The 16,441-nt window shown below is 33.6% G+C and overlaps 1 protein-coding gene across 1 annotated transcript in view; it reads left to right on the forward strand.

Annotated features, from left to right (window-relative positions):
- The first annotated feature begins 8,746 nt into the window (after positions 1–8,746).
- LOC129220018 (UBX domain-containing protein 6-like) overlaps positions 8,747–16,441 on the forward strand; it is a 62,207-nt gene continuing 54,512 nt past the window's right edge. The window contains exons 1-2 of the mRNA XM_054854347.1: positions 8,747–9,138; positions 15,944–16,265. Coding sequence (XP_054710322.1) covers positions 16,039–16,265 — 227 coding nt within the window. The 5' untranslated portion in view covers positions 8,747–9,138; positions 15,944–16,038. The remainder of the gene's footprint in view (positions 9,139–15,943; positions 16,266–16,441) is intronic.

The raw sequence follows: 16,441 nt of genomic DNA on the forward strand, positions 1-16,441 counted from the left end.
AATAGCCATTTTTCAGGAAACTCTGGTTCTACGACATTAAAATTTAATAAAAACACAGGATACAAATATAAGCAATGCAAGATAAAAAAAAATTCTATACATGCTTAACTTGCACCATAACAAACAATCAGAAGCTTTAATCAGTCAATTTGTGCAGTGGACTTAAATGAAACATGATAAAATTTTGAACTAACTAGGAGCATTTTTATAAAAATTCCTAAATGGGTTCGTATTAACAATAAAAAACAAAAAGAGAAATGCAGCAAAAGAGAGCGCTAAATAAGCTCAACTGTACAAATAATTGCTAATCACATTACTTTTAAAAGTATAAATAATACTTAGTTTGGATCTACAATCTGTGTTATTTTCATAGAATATGCAGATCTCAGTTATAAGCGTTTGTATTATATAAAAGGAAAGGCACTAGTAATAAAAACTTAGCAATCTACCTGCATGTATTACTTAAAACTACACACTTAGTATAAATTACTTAATTTTAATTCTTTTAATCAGATAGACTTCACATCTATGCGGAACGAAATAAAATCATTCCCTGAAAAAGTTTAAATCTGGAACAGTATTGAACGATTTATGAAGTCACATATAAAATCTTGCAAACAAATTAAATGTCAGCAAATAATTATCTTGCAAACAAATTCATTGAACATATTACTTACTAATCATGTTATCACAAATTAACAGCTAAAATACAAAATTTTACTTACACGGCGTAAATATCTCCACGGCATCCCACCTCAATATGATGAAATCTTTCGAAGAAAACTCAAAAAACATGTTAAACAATATAATTCATACAAGAAATTTAACTATTAAAAACGTAAAACTATAATCCTGTTTAATTATTCACAAAAGCAACTGCAAAATTCCACCCTTCGTGTCTTCTTCAACATCCAATCCAAATAGGCCTAACCTATCGGTATAATCCACACTACATCAATAACACGTGCAAACTTGGCGCAAAAGTTAACATTGGCCTCTTCCTTCTTCCGTAAGCTAAAGGTTGCTATAGTGCTCAGATAACGAGCAGGGGGGGGGGTAGGAACGGGGGAAAGAACGGCAGCCCCTCAGGCGTTCCTTCAATCGGCAAAAACCGATTTTCTTCACGCTGTAAATTTTAATAAAAGCGTTCATCCGGAAAGTTGAGTTGAAGCACTGAATAATAATTTGAATGGAGGAAAGCCTTCGAAAAATATGGATTTTATTTTGAAATCTAAGAGTCATAATTAATAATTTTTAATTGATATCTCCGCTAATTATTATCGGAGGATTATGTTAAATAGCCAAACATGAAGACGGGAAAATGACGAATCCATCGATACCTGGTTCGATGGTCAGTTCACTGTCGTTCGGGAGAAGAAGCTTGGACATAGATAGATAGATAGATAGATAGATACTCAGATTTTATATGTATAAGACTAGCTGCGTCGCCCGGCTTTGCACGGTCCACCTCGAAAATAAAAGTTATGTCAAGTGACGCGAGTTCAACACTCAGGCTTGAACCAAAAAAAAAAAAAAAGTCAGTGAAATTTTGTGGCAGATTGCGGAAAACCCCCATAAAGTAAACATTTTAAATCCCCTGATTACAGGAAAAGCCTCAAAACAAAAACAAGAATTTTACCTGAGCATATTCGAGAAAAAAAATGGCAACAGATCTTTCATCTCAATGATTTTCTTCACGCTCACATACATTTTAATAAAAGCATTGTTGCGGAAAGTTGAGATGAAGCACTGAATAATAATTTAAATGGAGGAAAGCCTTCGAAAAATAGGGATTTGATTTTGAAATCTAAGAGTCATAATTAATAGTTTTTAATTGATATCTCCGCTAATTATTATCGGAGGATTATGTTAAATAGCTAAACATGAAGACGGGAGGATTACGAATCCATCGATACCTGGTTCGATGGTCAGTTCACTGTCGTTCGGGAGAAGAAGCTTGTACATAGATAGATAGATACTCAGATTTTATATGTATAAGATAAATATGATTTCCGCAAACATCCATCGATGACTCATAGTAGCTTCCCATCGGGGTGCCCTTGTCTTAACTTTAAGATATTACCTCGCGCTCGGTTTATAAATAATTTCGTCGCCTGATAATTCTCCAACATAAGACTAAAAAACAGAAAAATAATATAATAGTTCAAGAAACTAAAAAAACACGCTTTCGTAGCAAAATGAACTAAAAGGTGAAAAATAATCTTTGGATGATAGTAGTTGACCAATCACTTAATTTTAATGTAATTCACCAAATTCCAAGCCACGCTTACTCTTTTGAACACTAGGTGGCAGGGCTGCACGGGGTCACTCAAAACTTCCTGCGGAAGTCTTATTTGTATTGCTTCTTACGACGAATTGCTCTGTTTACGTATCTGTAATTTGATTGAATTTTTTTAATTAATCATGAATTTCAAAGGCGCAAAATGTTCGTAAAAAGAGCGGATGTTGTTCTGCTTTCGGGTACAGCATGAGGACAGGAGCAAATAAGATGTCAGAAATAAAGATGTTCAAATTTCTAAAGGTCCTCATCGTCGAATCAAAGCCAATGCTTTAAAGCGAAAGGATTGATTCTTAATGAATATTATGTGGTAAACACACTTTGTGCGAGGTATTTACGAGCTGGAAACATTCACCTTAATTTCATCAGCTTTGTATTTTTACTGTAATGTGTGAAGATCTATATTGATCTATATTAAATTGATTATTAGAAAAACTCAACTTGAACAATTTTTTATTTGCTTCCTGCAAAGCTGAAAGTTTCCAGTGTTTTGACGGGTTTCAAACAGTTTAAATTGTGTGATTAAAATAAAAAACCACTATTCATTACCTGATGAGAAAAAAAACTTCCCATAGCTCGAACTATCAATAACTCGAACCATTTAGCCCGTCTCTTGGGACTTCGAGTTATTGACGGTACTTTAATATTAGGCGCTCTAATTGTAAACAAATTTAGACATTCGACAATCGGTAAACAAACACATTAATTAAAGTTTTAGTATAGTATCATAGTACAGCTATTGTATTACATTCAAAGCAATTTTAACGCTGGAGAAAGCACTCGGAGATTAAATTTAAATTTTGTTATCTTTCAATTTTTTTTATGCCTATCAATCTTGCTACAGAAGCAAGTTGATTAAACAAAAGAAAAAAAGAGAAAATGATGAACAAATATGTAATAAAATATATTAAATATCAAACCTGAAAATTAGGTAGCAACTGTAAACCAATAAGTGTGTGTGAACTGAAAAGCTACAACAGGAGAATTGATTGAATATGACACCAAAACTCCCTGTCATAGCCATTCTGTGTGAACACAGTGCAGAAAAGCATCCATCTTTGAAAAAATAGCTTCAACTTAAGAATAGGAATTACAATTCACAACGTACTTGCAATCCAGTAGATTTGTGATTCTTGAAAGCAGACTTTGTATCAACTTTATTTCTGTTTAGGAGGTATTCATAAATGCTTATCATTGAAATCGCGGTAATGATCGACAAACGAAGACTCGTTTTTTTCTTTCTTTTTTCTTTTCTTATTTCTGTATTTGAAGGATCAGGAAAATCAGATCCGAGGATCGACAATTTTTGAGAATAACAAAGCCTATTATACTCATTTCATGCATGCAAAAGACATGATTCTACCTAGAACTGAAAGAAAACAAAATTGCCTGAACACTGTAAACATGAATTGTTAGCAATAGATTCGCCATCCATCTACTAAAGGATCTTTAAGGTCACAGCCATTGAAAGATAATTTTTAACAATAACTAAGTTTGTCTTTCTCATTTAATGCATTGAAGACATTATTCTGCTTTTTAAAGAAGCACAACAAAATCGCTTTCGCTATGAACACCTATCTCTAGCAATGGAGATTGGCGCTTAACCGGAAATAAGACTCGCTACTTCCGATCTACGTCAGTGGTTTGTTTGTTTATTTAGGATATTTGGTGAATATAAAAAAGCGTGGGGGGCTTCTTAATAGTTGTCTTGAATGTCTTCCATTTGTTGTCCAAGCAAAAATGTAAATAGACAGCACCCCACGCTTTTTTGTATTACATTAAAATTAAGTGATTGGTCAACTACTATCATCCAAAGATTATTTTTCACCTTTTAGTTCATTTTTAACCGACTTCAAAAAGGAGGCGGTTATCAGTTCATACCGTATGTATGTTTTTTTTTTTTGTTTGTCCACTCACAGCGTCTCACCTAGTGAACTGATTTTGATGATTCTTTTTTTAATGGATAGGGAATGGCTCAACTTAGGTCCCATTACTTTGTTTGACCATTTCTGTCCTTTAAAAAAAAGTTATGGGCAAAAAACAATAAATTTCATGCAATTTCCCTATTAAATGATTAAATTTAAAACCCATTGTTATGAAAGTTTGGTGCCATACGACAGTAACATTAATAGTAATTGTAATGATAATTTTGAATGAAGGCTTCTCTGAAGCAAGCATCAAGTTTCTTCAGGGGGGATATTTCGATAATAATCGGGAATCTGGAGCTGTCGTCTCATTTTTGGCGTAAATAATTTTATTTTGGTAACCTTGCTGCTTTAATAGAACCCTATGTGAATAATCGAAATCTTCCCCTCTTCAGTGCTATTTCTCCATAGTGGGGGTAAACCTAACCTGGAAGCGAGGTGATGCAGTGATTAGGATCTGCTTTGCCTTCACAATGCTACCATTAGGTTTGCCTCAACTACAGTAGTATATTTTTCGTTATCATCTATGCCAATAACATATGATGGGAGCTAAGTAAGGAAATACAGAATTGCATCATGAGAAAACTTAAATGCTGTGAAATGTAAATTAGTTAGGAAAAACGTAATACTTAAATGGTTATAATTAAATTAGCTACACATTAATTCCAAAGAGGAACAAAGGTAAGTTTTTAGTGCCAATCGCTTAAAGTTTAATGCGTGCTTATAGTTTTTTTTTTTTTTTTTTTAATATGGAGCATTTTTATGAAAAAAATAAGGTGAAGTTTCGTGATGGTAACTTCTTACTATTTCTGAAATACCTACATTTACACTAAAAAGAATGAAATAAAAAAATTTTGAAAAAAAAAAATAGAACCGACTTCAAAATTGCTCTAAAAAGTGAAAAATAATTTTATTCTTTAAACACCATTGATAATGCTTTTAAACATAATTTTTGAAGTTGGCGCAAAAACGATAGATAAAATCATTCACCGCCATAACTCAACTACAACTATAAATTTAACCCGGCCCAGTTTCTTCACTATCACATAAATTATGCATTCATGACAACATATTTGAATAACGATATAAATGTTTCGTTCGTAACTTTGGATGCTTTTCTGAAAAAAATATGAACGAAGCATGGTTACACTGGATTTTACGTTTTGTTTTTGCGCCAACTTCAAAAATTATGTTTAAAAGCATTATCGATGGTGTTTAAAGAATAAAATTATTTTTCACTTTTTAGAGCAATTTTGAAGTCGGTTCTATTTTTTTTTTCAAAATTTTTTTATGCTACGAAAGCGTGTTTTTTTAGTTTCTTGAACTATTATATTATTCTTCTGACTCCGCAGCCATGCCAGCAATAGCAATACCGGCGTAGTAGTGCTGCCATCTATTGTATTTAATGCAAAACGTAAAGGGCATTATATCAGTAATAATTCAATTAAACAATTTTTGAAATGAAATAATTTAAATCATTCTATTGTCCCCATATAGTGTAGGAATTTATATGAATGCATTTGACACTAAGTGACACAAAGTAGATTTAAAGAGGGATAAAATAAATAGTTATCTCTCGGAATTTGGAACTTAATTTTAGTAGTACTTGTATATAAATGATTATCTTTGTGCGATAGTGAAGATTTACGAAACAATGTAGTCAGGCATTTGTTTGTGTATTTTGTTGTTTTTCGCTTTTTAATGCATTCATAATTTGCCGCCCCTCCCCCTGGAAAAGAATGAAATGACACGGGAATGGGGGAAGAATTTTTTTTTTTTCTCCCTGTGTAGGAATTTCTACACAGCGAGAAAAAAAAAACCAATAACAATTTAATTTTGAAGGAAAAGCGAAGTGTTTTCGACCCTGTATTACCTTGCCCTACCTTCATCAGGGCCTGATTACCGCACAGGCCAACTAGGCCTGGGCCTGGGGCCCCATCTTTCTCAGAGGCCCCGAATTTTAAAAAACTTATGCACAGCATTAAAAAAAATCACGTATTTTTGTGAAAATAATAAAAATTAATGATTTATTCATTGAAAACATACCCCTTTTAAATAATGTTAAACATTATTTTGCATTGACTTAAAGTAATAGAATAGAGAGGGGGTCCTCCAAATGATTGTGGGCTTTGAGCCTCGCATTTAGTTAGTCGGGCCCTGACCTTCATAGCGGTGTTGCGATGGCAAACCAACTGAACACCAATTAAATTTTCAATGAGCTCCCGAAGTAGCGTCCAATTTTGGTGACAGCCGTGGCTCTAAGGTTGCGTACGATGAGCGACCGGTAGCTCGCCGGTTAAAATAATGATATCAAATAATGACGTCAGCTCCAATGCTTTAGAATTAGCTGACGTCATTAGCTGTCACGTGACAATTAATTGGTCGCTACCGGTTGAGCTCGTTGAACGTAAGCTATGAGGTAAAGATCTTTCCCCCTAACAATTAAAAAATCGTTGGAAAAAATTATATGCTGAGTGAAATATGATTCTGGATACATTAATATCTTCTCTTACAAATCACCGAAATATTTGCATACCAAAAAATTAAATAAATAAAGAAAATAAAATAAACAAACTAAAAAAATTAAAATTATCACTTTTATCTTATTTGTCTTATTATTACTTAAAATTTTATTAAGAATATTTATTTATTTATTTTTTGAAAAAAAGAAAACTTACCAAATTTTACAAATCAACCGTCTTTTATGTAGTATAGTGTCGTAACAACTTCTTTGAACTTTTTTCGGACTTCAAAAATAACTTCTGCATTTATTACAGTAGACCCTCGTTTTACGCGGGGGTTACGTTCCACGGAAGTGCCGCGTAAATTGCGACCTAATACTAGTGTTAAAATAAGGGTTTGGTTCCGTAGATAACAAATTACGACTTCATTCTAGTGATGACTAATTGTATAATAAGTTTAATGTGTACTTATATTGATTTTATGCACAACATGCATAAAGAAAACATAAGTTAATTTCGTGTCCTGTTTATAAAGAGGAGCTGGCTATGATAGTCTTTTGGCAGTCATTAAGAATTTTTCTCTGTAATTCTCTGCTGAGCATTAACGCATCCATGATCACTTGCGTCATTTCCATGATAGAATCTTTCTTCATTAACAAATCAGAAAGATCATTTCTATTGTCTAGGTATGGCTCAAAAGTTTCAATGTGAACGTTTTTGGTTGTGTGTGACCGAAGTCGGTATCCTCGTTGGTTTTGACCTCTTTTGTCACTCCTAAAAGTTCTTCTTCCAGTGAATTCTGAACTGTTTTGAGTTTAATAACTTTACTTCTGGAAAGAGCTCTGGAACCAATCGCATAAAATGTCTCCAGAGGGGCCCAAGTTCGGTTATTAGCACGCCAAAATGCAGTTTATTACGTGTAATCTGCAATCTTTAGGAGTCTGGATTTTGAAAGAGAGGAAAACGTTATCTGTTTACATTGCCACATCCGCGTAAAATAAAATAAAGGTGAAAAATCTTAAACCGCGTATAATCGAAAGCGCGTAAAACGAGGGTCTACTTATACTTCTCCGGAAGAGAAGTAAACAAATAAATACAAATAAGAGTCAAGAATTTTTGCATTCTTTTAAAACCTTCGTTGCTAGCACATCTGAATATTCACGGTCGATATTCCCAACTGTTCAGTGCCCGCATTTCTAGCATGTTTCTTTTCAAGATTACTGAATGCTCAGAAACAATGTTCCAGAATGTTATATGATAAATTGTATATTCCAGTGTATCGACGACGGCCGAAAAGAGTTTTCCAGTCTTTTTTTTTCTTTTGTTTTTTGCTAGACAGTAGACACAGACAAAAAGGGTGCTACTTCGACATCAGAACTAATCGAAATCAGACCTATTGATTATTATACACATTACTTTCAATATATTAACTTTCTGGATGCGTGAAAGAGTTCCAACTCGGCACTGAGTTCTTTGGTTCAGCGTAGAGTCCCTCAGCGGTGTATTCAGGGAGAAGCTGAGGGACGCACTTTTAACTCAAGAGTCCATTACTCTCTCTAATTCCAATATTTAAAAAAAAAATACAACAAGCCTTTGTTCGCATGACTGATGGAAAAAACCTGCTAACTCTCCCCTGTGCTATAATCTGGCATTCCTTAAAGGCTTTGATGGAAAAAAGGACTACAACATCACTTGGCCTCCGTAGAATCATGGGGGCAGCGTGCTTTGGTTTATGCACCAGTAATCAGCAGCTCAATGGTAACCAGTTGCTTTTGACAAGGAGTGCGTTCGACGAGCACGACTGCTAGCGACCGGTTAGTTAATCACGTGACAGCTAATGATCACGTGCTCCAATCAACCAATCAACTGCTTAGAATGGTAATCGGTGCGGTAAACGGTTGATCATAGAACGCCGCGGTTAGTTACTGGTTACTTACCGGTAGACCGGTGAGGTTCGTCGAACGCAACCTAGGAAAAGCCCGAGCGGAAAAAATATGTTCATTTGAATGGCAACTGGCAACATTCGTTATTTTTATTTATTTTAATTTTAATTAGAACTTGGATGGTTGTTGCTGCTACTGGATGCAAGATGTAAATGTAATCTTTATCTATGATAATTATGAATTCGTAATACAAGTAAGGATTCGAAATATTTATAAATCATAGAAGGTGAATTTCTGCGCAGTGGCTCACACTCGTGATGTAATGCCATCATCTGACACTTTTTTTAATTTCGTCATTCCCGGGGGAGTGACAGAATATTTAAATTCTTACCTTCCTGTCGAAATTTCACTAATCTTTGACTCAATTTTCGCTGCAGTTAGCTCAGTGGATGAATTTCAGCTAAAAATACTGCATGCATCATTGGTTATACTATTCATAAATATCATTCTCATTTGGGTTTCATGGGCTAAATATGGAGAAAAAATTACAGAAAGATTCATGAAACCAGGTTTGTGTTTTGCATTTGAAATTGTCATTTAAAATACTTTTCACATGTTATTTATTTATGTTTCAGGTTTTTTTTTTTTTTTTTTTTTTTTTATCCCAAACCTGTTTTAAATAAAAATATTCATAAAATGGGAAATTTTAAACCGAGATTTTGGATCAAGTCTTTGAAATTTGGGGTAAATTTTGTCAAAGTCGTCCTCAAAATTTTCTTGAAAACAACTTAAATTGGGAACAATATTTCAGATTTATAAAAGTAACCCTGGAGTGTAAAGATTCACTTTAATAAGTTGACCCAAAAATAAAAATGATAATTAGTTGAATGTTTTGATTGTGGTGTAAAGTCTGGGTATTCAATGTAAGTCTGTAATGTGTTAGCATTGACTGATCCGACATTCTTCTTATAGTTTTAGCTCACTAGATGATTGATGGTTCATCTTAATATCACAAATAAATGGACATTGCATTCAGATGACTAAAATTTAATGCATGTGTTGTGTAATTTTACAGTTGAACTTGCTTATAACGAGTGCAAAGGGACCCTGATATTTGCTGGTTGCAATATTTTGCTTGTTATAACGGATATTTGCTTCTTATAACCGAGTGCTCGTTCCTGAAAAAAAAAATCATAACCTAGTTACTATTTTTGTCACTGTACTGTACCAAAAAAGTTGGTTACTTAACTTTGCTTTGAACTGTCTGAATGTCTCTTGTCTGTTTTTCTTTTCTTTACTAATAATAAAGCTGAAAGTCTGTCAGGATCTCTGTGACGCGCATAACGCCTAGACCATTCGGCCGATTTTCATGAAATTTGGCACAAAGTTAGTTTGTAGCATAGGGGTGTGCACCACGAAGCGATTTTTCAAAAATTCGATGTGGTTCTTTTTCTATTCCAATTTTAAGAACAAAATTCTCATAAGATGGACGAGAAAAAAAACGAAATTATCATTGCGTGAAACCGTAACCAAGCCAATTGACGAGAAAATTCACCATACATTATATGTAAATATACAGGCGAACCAAAATAATTTTCTATTACGGGCAAAGCCGTGCGGGGTACCACTAGTTTACAATAAAAATGTGATCAATATATTGGTGCTTAATGTAACTATCCAGGGTTCGTACGCTCCGGGAAAACCGGGAATTGTCAGGGAAAATGACACTGTCAAAAATGTCAGGGAAAAGTCAGGGAGTTTTCAAATTTTGTCCTCCAAATTTTTTTTTTCCATTTTTTCCCCAAGGAATTAAGTACTATGAGATCTAGTCTTCGTTTTTATTGTGATTTCACGAAAAAAATTGTAAATTTTTATCTAAACCGACGCTGGCACTTAAAAACTGCAATCGAAAAATGAACGTTTTTTTTTTTTCACAACGAAAAATGCGCCAAAAAAGTGAAGATTTTCTTGCATGGAGTCAGTGAGGGGAACGCATTTCTTTCTACTCCCTAAAGTTTTAGATGAGTTGCCACAACATTCTGTTCGGTTCTGGGTTCGTAAGCTCCGGGAAAACTTGGAATTATCAGGGAAAATGACTTTGTCAAAAATGTCAAGGAATTTTCCAAATGTGTCCCCAAAATTTTTCTTTTCCCAATTTTTTCCTAGGGAATTTCGTTTTATAAGACCTAATCTTCATTTTTATCGATGTATTTAAAAAAAATTGTAACAATTTTAAAACAATGAAAAAAGTGGCGACCCAAAAAATCTTCAGCAGCCGCCATTTTTGGCTCTCAGTAGTTCCCAAGGGGAAAAAAATCAGGTGAACAGCAATTATGCACAAACTCAACTGGAGAAAAGACAATTTACTGCTTCGGAAGCACAACCTGTAGATGGGAGGGTCGATCGGGGAAAATCGTTTTTTTTTTTTATCGGAAAATCATTTCAGCTACGTGTGAAACGTAGTCGCCATCTTTGGTCATTCACAAGATGGAAGTAGATACGATCCAAAAATGTCTAAGTTTCTAAAAACAAAGCAGAATTGGATGTTTTCTTTAATTGAAAACTGATGAAAACAACAAAAAATGGCCTGCAAATTGTTTTTTTATTATTATTTGAAATAATTTTCTTGAGAAATGAAAAATTTTGTTCTTAAAACTTAATCTTATCCTCACTGCCTAGGACGCAAATGTGATAAAAACTTTTCAATGAATTGTATTATCATGAAGATTTATTATTTTTTAATTGTCTTCATGCAACAAATTAAAAAAAAAGTTATATCTTATTTTTGGGCATAGCCGCCATATTTGGTCATTCCCAAGATGGAAGTACACAAGACTTTTTCAAGTGCCTAAGTTCCCGAAAACGGCATTGGATGTTAATTGCAATGCAAACTATTGAAAACAACACAAATTGTGCCCTTTTTTTCCGGATAATTTGTAATTATTTTCTGGAAAATGCAAAATTTAATCTTCATAACATTTTTTTTGTTTTAATTGATTTAGACTCTTATATGCTAAATACTGACTATTTTGCTTTTATTGTAGTTTTTTAAGGATTATTAATTATTTATTACTACTTTTATACTACAAATCCAAAAATCTTCTTATTATTTTAAATTTTTCACTTTGTCGCCATATTTGATCGTTTGCACAATGGAAGTAGACTTAAACTTCCAGAAACAGAATTGGGCGTTTATATCAATGTGTAATATTGAAAATAACATTAAATGTGCAAAAAGTTATGAATTTTTGAAAATTAACTATTACTTTCTGGAAAAGAAAGTTTGAAATTTTAATGTAAGCGTCCTTTAATATGTGAAAAAAAAAAAAAAAAAAAAAAGATTATTGGCATTAGCCTATGATTGGCGGATGTTGATTTTTGTTACTATGCATTACATGGTATGCCGATTGATGCAACAAGTTAATCATATTTATACTGAAATTTAGCATTGCATTTTGCTCAATATGTTTCGTGTAACCTACTTATAAGAAAATAAAAAGTATGGTAAACCAAAAGCGGATGCTAAAAGGTTGCTGCAGGACTACAGCAAAACGCTATAATATTAGCGTGACATCAAAGAAACGCTAAAATAAGTTGAAAGTACTCTGTTTTCAACAAATAGTAAACAAATTAAAACAATTTTGAACAAAATGTTTAACAAAAAACTTAAAATTTTGACAGAGAAAAAAAACGAAAAAAAAAACAAGTTTTTTTTTTATCTAAGGGGAGAAGTTTCAGTTCTGCATCGCTACTTTAAACAATTTTAATTATTTTGAAAATATTACTATTTAAACTTAAATTTTGAATGAAGCGAGTAACCTGGAATTTTCTAAAAAACAACCTGGAAAAGTCAGGGAACTTTTTTTAACCAAAAGTGTATGAACCCTGCTATCATATTTAATCAATTTTATCCATCAGTTATTTGAATTTAAAGTGAGTAATGTGAATTCTAAGGAAAGGATGTCAGATGGCCACTACTGACTTATGCATGTGGCCACTACTGAAAATCTCAGATTTTGGAGTGGCCACTATTGGATCAAATTTGAAGTTTGGGAAAAAAATGGATAAAAAATTGAAAAAACTGAAATTTTGGCATTTTTAGAAAATGGGACGATTCAGGAGTAGTTGGGCTATAATACGTTCATTGAGCTAAAAAATTGGAATTAATATTGTAGACTCACAGTTTAAAAAAGACATAAAATATGCTTCACTGTGGCCACTACTAGTGCGTTACCTTATATGGTTTGCTTTGGATTCGGTAGGGTACCAACTAGTCCTGTGGAGTAAAAAAATTGGGAACCACTGATATAGACGACCTATTATTACATAGGAACATATGGTCACAAAGGCAATGCTGACATACTACATCGACCACATGAATCCAGAAACCGATGGATGCTAAACAGGTAAAAAATTTATTTTACACTGTACACACTAATTTTAGTTTTGAGGCAGGTTCAAAGCGGTCATTTAAAGTTCCTACCTGTTCGTGTAATACACGCGCCGCAACAACAATGTAAAGATTGACGAAAACTTGTCAAAATGGCTCGTCATTGTGAACATCGGTTCGTTGTCATTTCGACGAATGTATTAAAGATGCCGTGCGTAAATTTTAACACCTGCTTTTAAACCTTTTCAAAAACTGAAATGCTTTGTAAAATCATCCTTGTGTATTAAATTGTCAACCTGTTTCGCATCCATCAGTTTCTAACTTCGTGTGCATGTAGTGCGTCAGCATGGCATATGCGACCATATGTAATTGGTCAGCTAGGTGGGTACTATCATCAGAGTCCGATCATTCTGATATTGGACATGGGGCACAATTCTATTTCAGGTTCCTCCTAGGGCCGGACTAAGAGTTTTTTAGACACTAGTGAGGAATATAGGGGGAGGTGGGGCACGTTGGACCGTGGGGCACATTGGACCGGTCTCAATTATTTTAATACTATTAATTTTTTTAATTTTATTTTATGACCAACAAATAGCACTTATGATCCTACAAATACTATAATGAAATCACATGGTACAGTTATATTAAACAAATTTTATTCCAGAAAGTGTTATTTTAAGTAGTCCTGAGTAATTTTCAGAAAACTGCATCTTTATTTTTTTCATCAAGATTGTGGGGAAAAAATTGAATTCCTTTCTTAAAGAAGTTCCTTTTTAGTTCAATATAATTGGATTTTTTTTCATTTTTTGTCAAAAAGAAAAAAATTATGACATCACTTTTTCGGACCAAAATGGTGGAGTAGGTTGGTCCAAACATTGTGGGGCACGTTGAGTCCAACCAACCTACCCCACATAATTTAAAAACTTTTTTTGCTCTTAAATCTCAATAATTATAACAATATTCTATGATTTTTCTTTTAATTTTTAAAAAATAATTGTGTACTAATGGTGAATGCTTATTGCTGCTTTTAAATAAAGATGATTGATCAAAAAATCAATTTAATATGTTATATTGATCTTTAAACTTAATATTTTTCACTCTACACACAACAAAGAATAAGGCAGTTACAAAGTTTAATAGTATTTATCACTAAAATTATAACAAATGTTGTTTGAGTTATGTTGTCCAACGGCCCTACCCGTGGGGCACGTTGGTCCACTTTACGAGGTTTCGTAAAAAAAAATTAATGTAAAAAAAGTTTATCAATTCAACACTTCCAAAAAAATCTGTGGGGTTGAGAAATGTTTAGTGAAACTTATTGTAGAAAATCGATCTGATCATTAAATTTGAGAATAATGAAAATGAGATAAAAAATGATAAGTAAAAAAGCAGACCAATGTGCCCCACCTCCCCTTATATCGATTAAGGACGCTTTTTTAGGTTGCCACTTTTTCAAACTAGGTCGCCATGTGGTGAGTGGCGACCGTGAATCTTGACCTTTATTAGAAAAGCAAGAATGTTTTTAAAAAAAATTTTTTTTGTGAAAAACTTCATAGTTTTTTCCCAAGTGTTTTCAAAAGTTTACTTGTTATTGCATAGAGTAAAATCTAATTAATGCAAAGTAACTAGGAAAGCTTTATAGATAAATTTCAGATTTAATAAATTTTGAAACTTATATTTTTTAAGGTGATGTAAGTTTGCTGAAGAGTTTTTCTTTTGTTTTTTCTAGTACAAGTATAGACCCTAGTATTGTACATAAATTGTGCTTTGATTGGCGTTCAAATGTTAGTATTGTGCATTATATATATATTTAGTAATTACTTTTAGGTTATTTTTTGTTAGTTTTCTCCATACATGTAGCAGAAAGGAGTTTTCGCCATGCTGGTTTTAACCTGTTTCTACCAGGGGTTTGAACCGGCTCCTCGGCAGAAACCTGCCTACCTTGTGTCCTAGACTGAAAAACATAAGCTAAATGATAGCTGAACAACTGCAGCAATCTAGCAGTGTTACGCATGACATCTTAGAGCTGTAATTTTAGTGTTTGCAGCAAATGATCCTAAAAAATGATTCTGTATTATCACAAAATAAAAAATCTGGACTTGAGAGTTGCATTTGAACGTTATTGAGGTTATAATATGTTCGTGACTTTTGATAAATGAAAGTTTTTTAAATATTTGGGTAAATTTAGAAAAAGCTGTAAAAATAATCCACCATTCATTTTTCAGTGGTAGCTTCTTTTTCCTCGAGAATCCCTCTGCCTCTTCATTTTTGAATCTGTAACAATGCTGATTTTAATAGCATTTTACTTTTCATGTATAAATGAAAACATTTCACTTATTTCCTTATTCTGTATTTGAGTTTTACATGCAATTTAACCTTGAAGTAATTTTAATCAAATTTCCTCCTAAGGAGCTGCCCATAAATGTTACGCCCCCTGCCACCGCTATTTTTCATACACATATTCTTATCAAAAAATTGCAAAATGTTACGCGTCTTGTGATTCCAGGCTTAGAAGGTTAAAAATGTACAGTCTTAAGCAAAGAAGAGACCGAGGGGACATGATTCAGTTGTTTAAATTTATTAAAATGAAAGATGTTACGGGGCTGAAGTTAAGCACTGAAAACAGGACAAGGGGTCATTGTTTTAAGCTATTTAAATCTCAGGCTAACATGGATATTAGGAAAAATTATTATTATAGCAAGGTAGTGGAACCTTGGAACAGCTTACCGGAAGAGGTGGTAATGAGCAAGGGAGTAGATAATTTTAGGAGGGCCATTGATCTTCACTGGGGATTGTAAATTGACTAGGACCAGTCTAGCTTGGCCCAGAGCCTGTTGCTGGTCGTCACTTTTGTATTTGTTACCTCCCCCTCCCTTTCACTAACTCACAACTTTATAAATCCCCTCTCTGAGCGTAACATCATTTGTAGGCAGCTCCTAAGCCCTTTGTATGTGTGTTTAAATACAAGTCTTATTTTTATTTAGCATCAAGTAAAAGTCTCGATGATCTAAAAAGAGAAGCAACTGAACTAAAATTGCCGAAGGATTATACCCCTAGGATATAGAGCAAACTTTGAAGAATGAATCCTATAAAAGAGTTTTTCAGAAAAAAAGCCTCCGAGAGGAAGTTCAAGACTGCTGGCCCTGGTCACAAACTGAACGAATCCACTTCCCACTCAACTGGCCGAGAAAAGCCTTCCCAATCGAGTAGCTCAGCTCGTGGTCCCACCCAATTTTCTGAAGGAGCACAAAGAGCTGGTGCTGCTGCATTAGCTCGTATCGAGCAAAAACAGAACACTGTCAACTGGTAGGTATTAAAGTACTTTTATATGTTTGTAATACTTTTTGATTCAATTATATGGAAATGAAAGCAGATAACGAACAGCTCGTTACAGCCAGGGGTTGGGAGTTGCAGAGTCGAGCTGGTTTTCGGGTAAAGACCTTGGCGTCGTGAGTCGAAGATTTAAAATTCAAAGAGTCTGT

This window comes from Uloborus diversus, chromosome 4 (assembly GCF_026930045.1).
Source record: "Uloborus diversus isolate 005 chromosome 4, Udiv.v.3.1, whole genome shotgun sequence".
Classification (NCBI taxonomy): Eukaryota; Metazoa; Arthropoda; class Arachnida; order Araneae; family Uloboridae; genus Uloborus; species Uloborus diversus.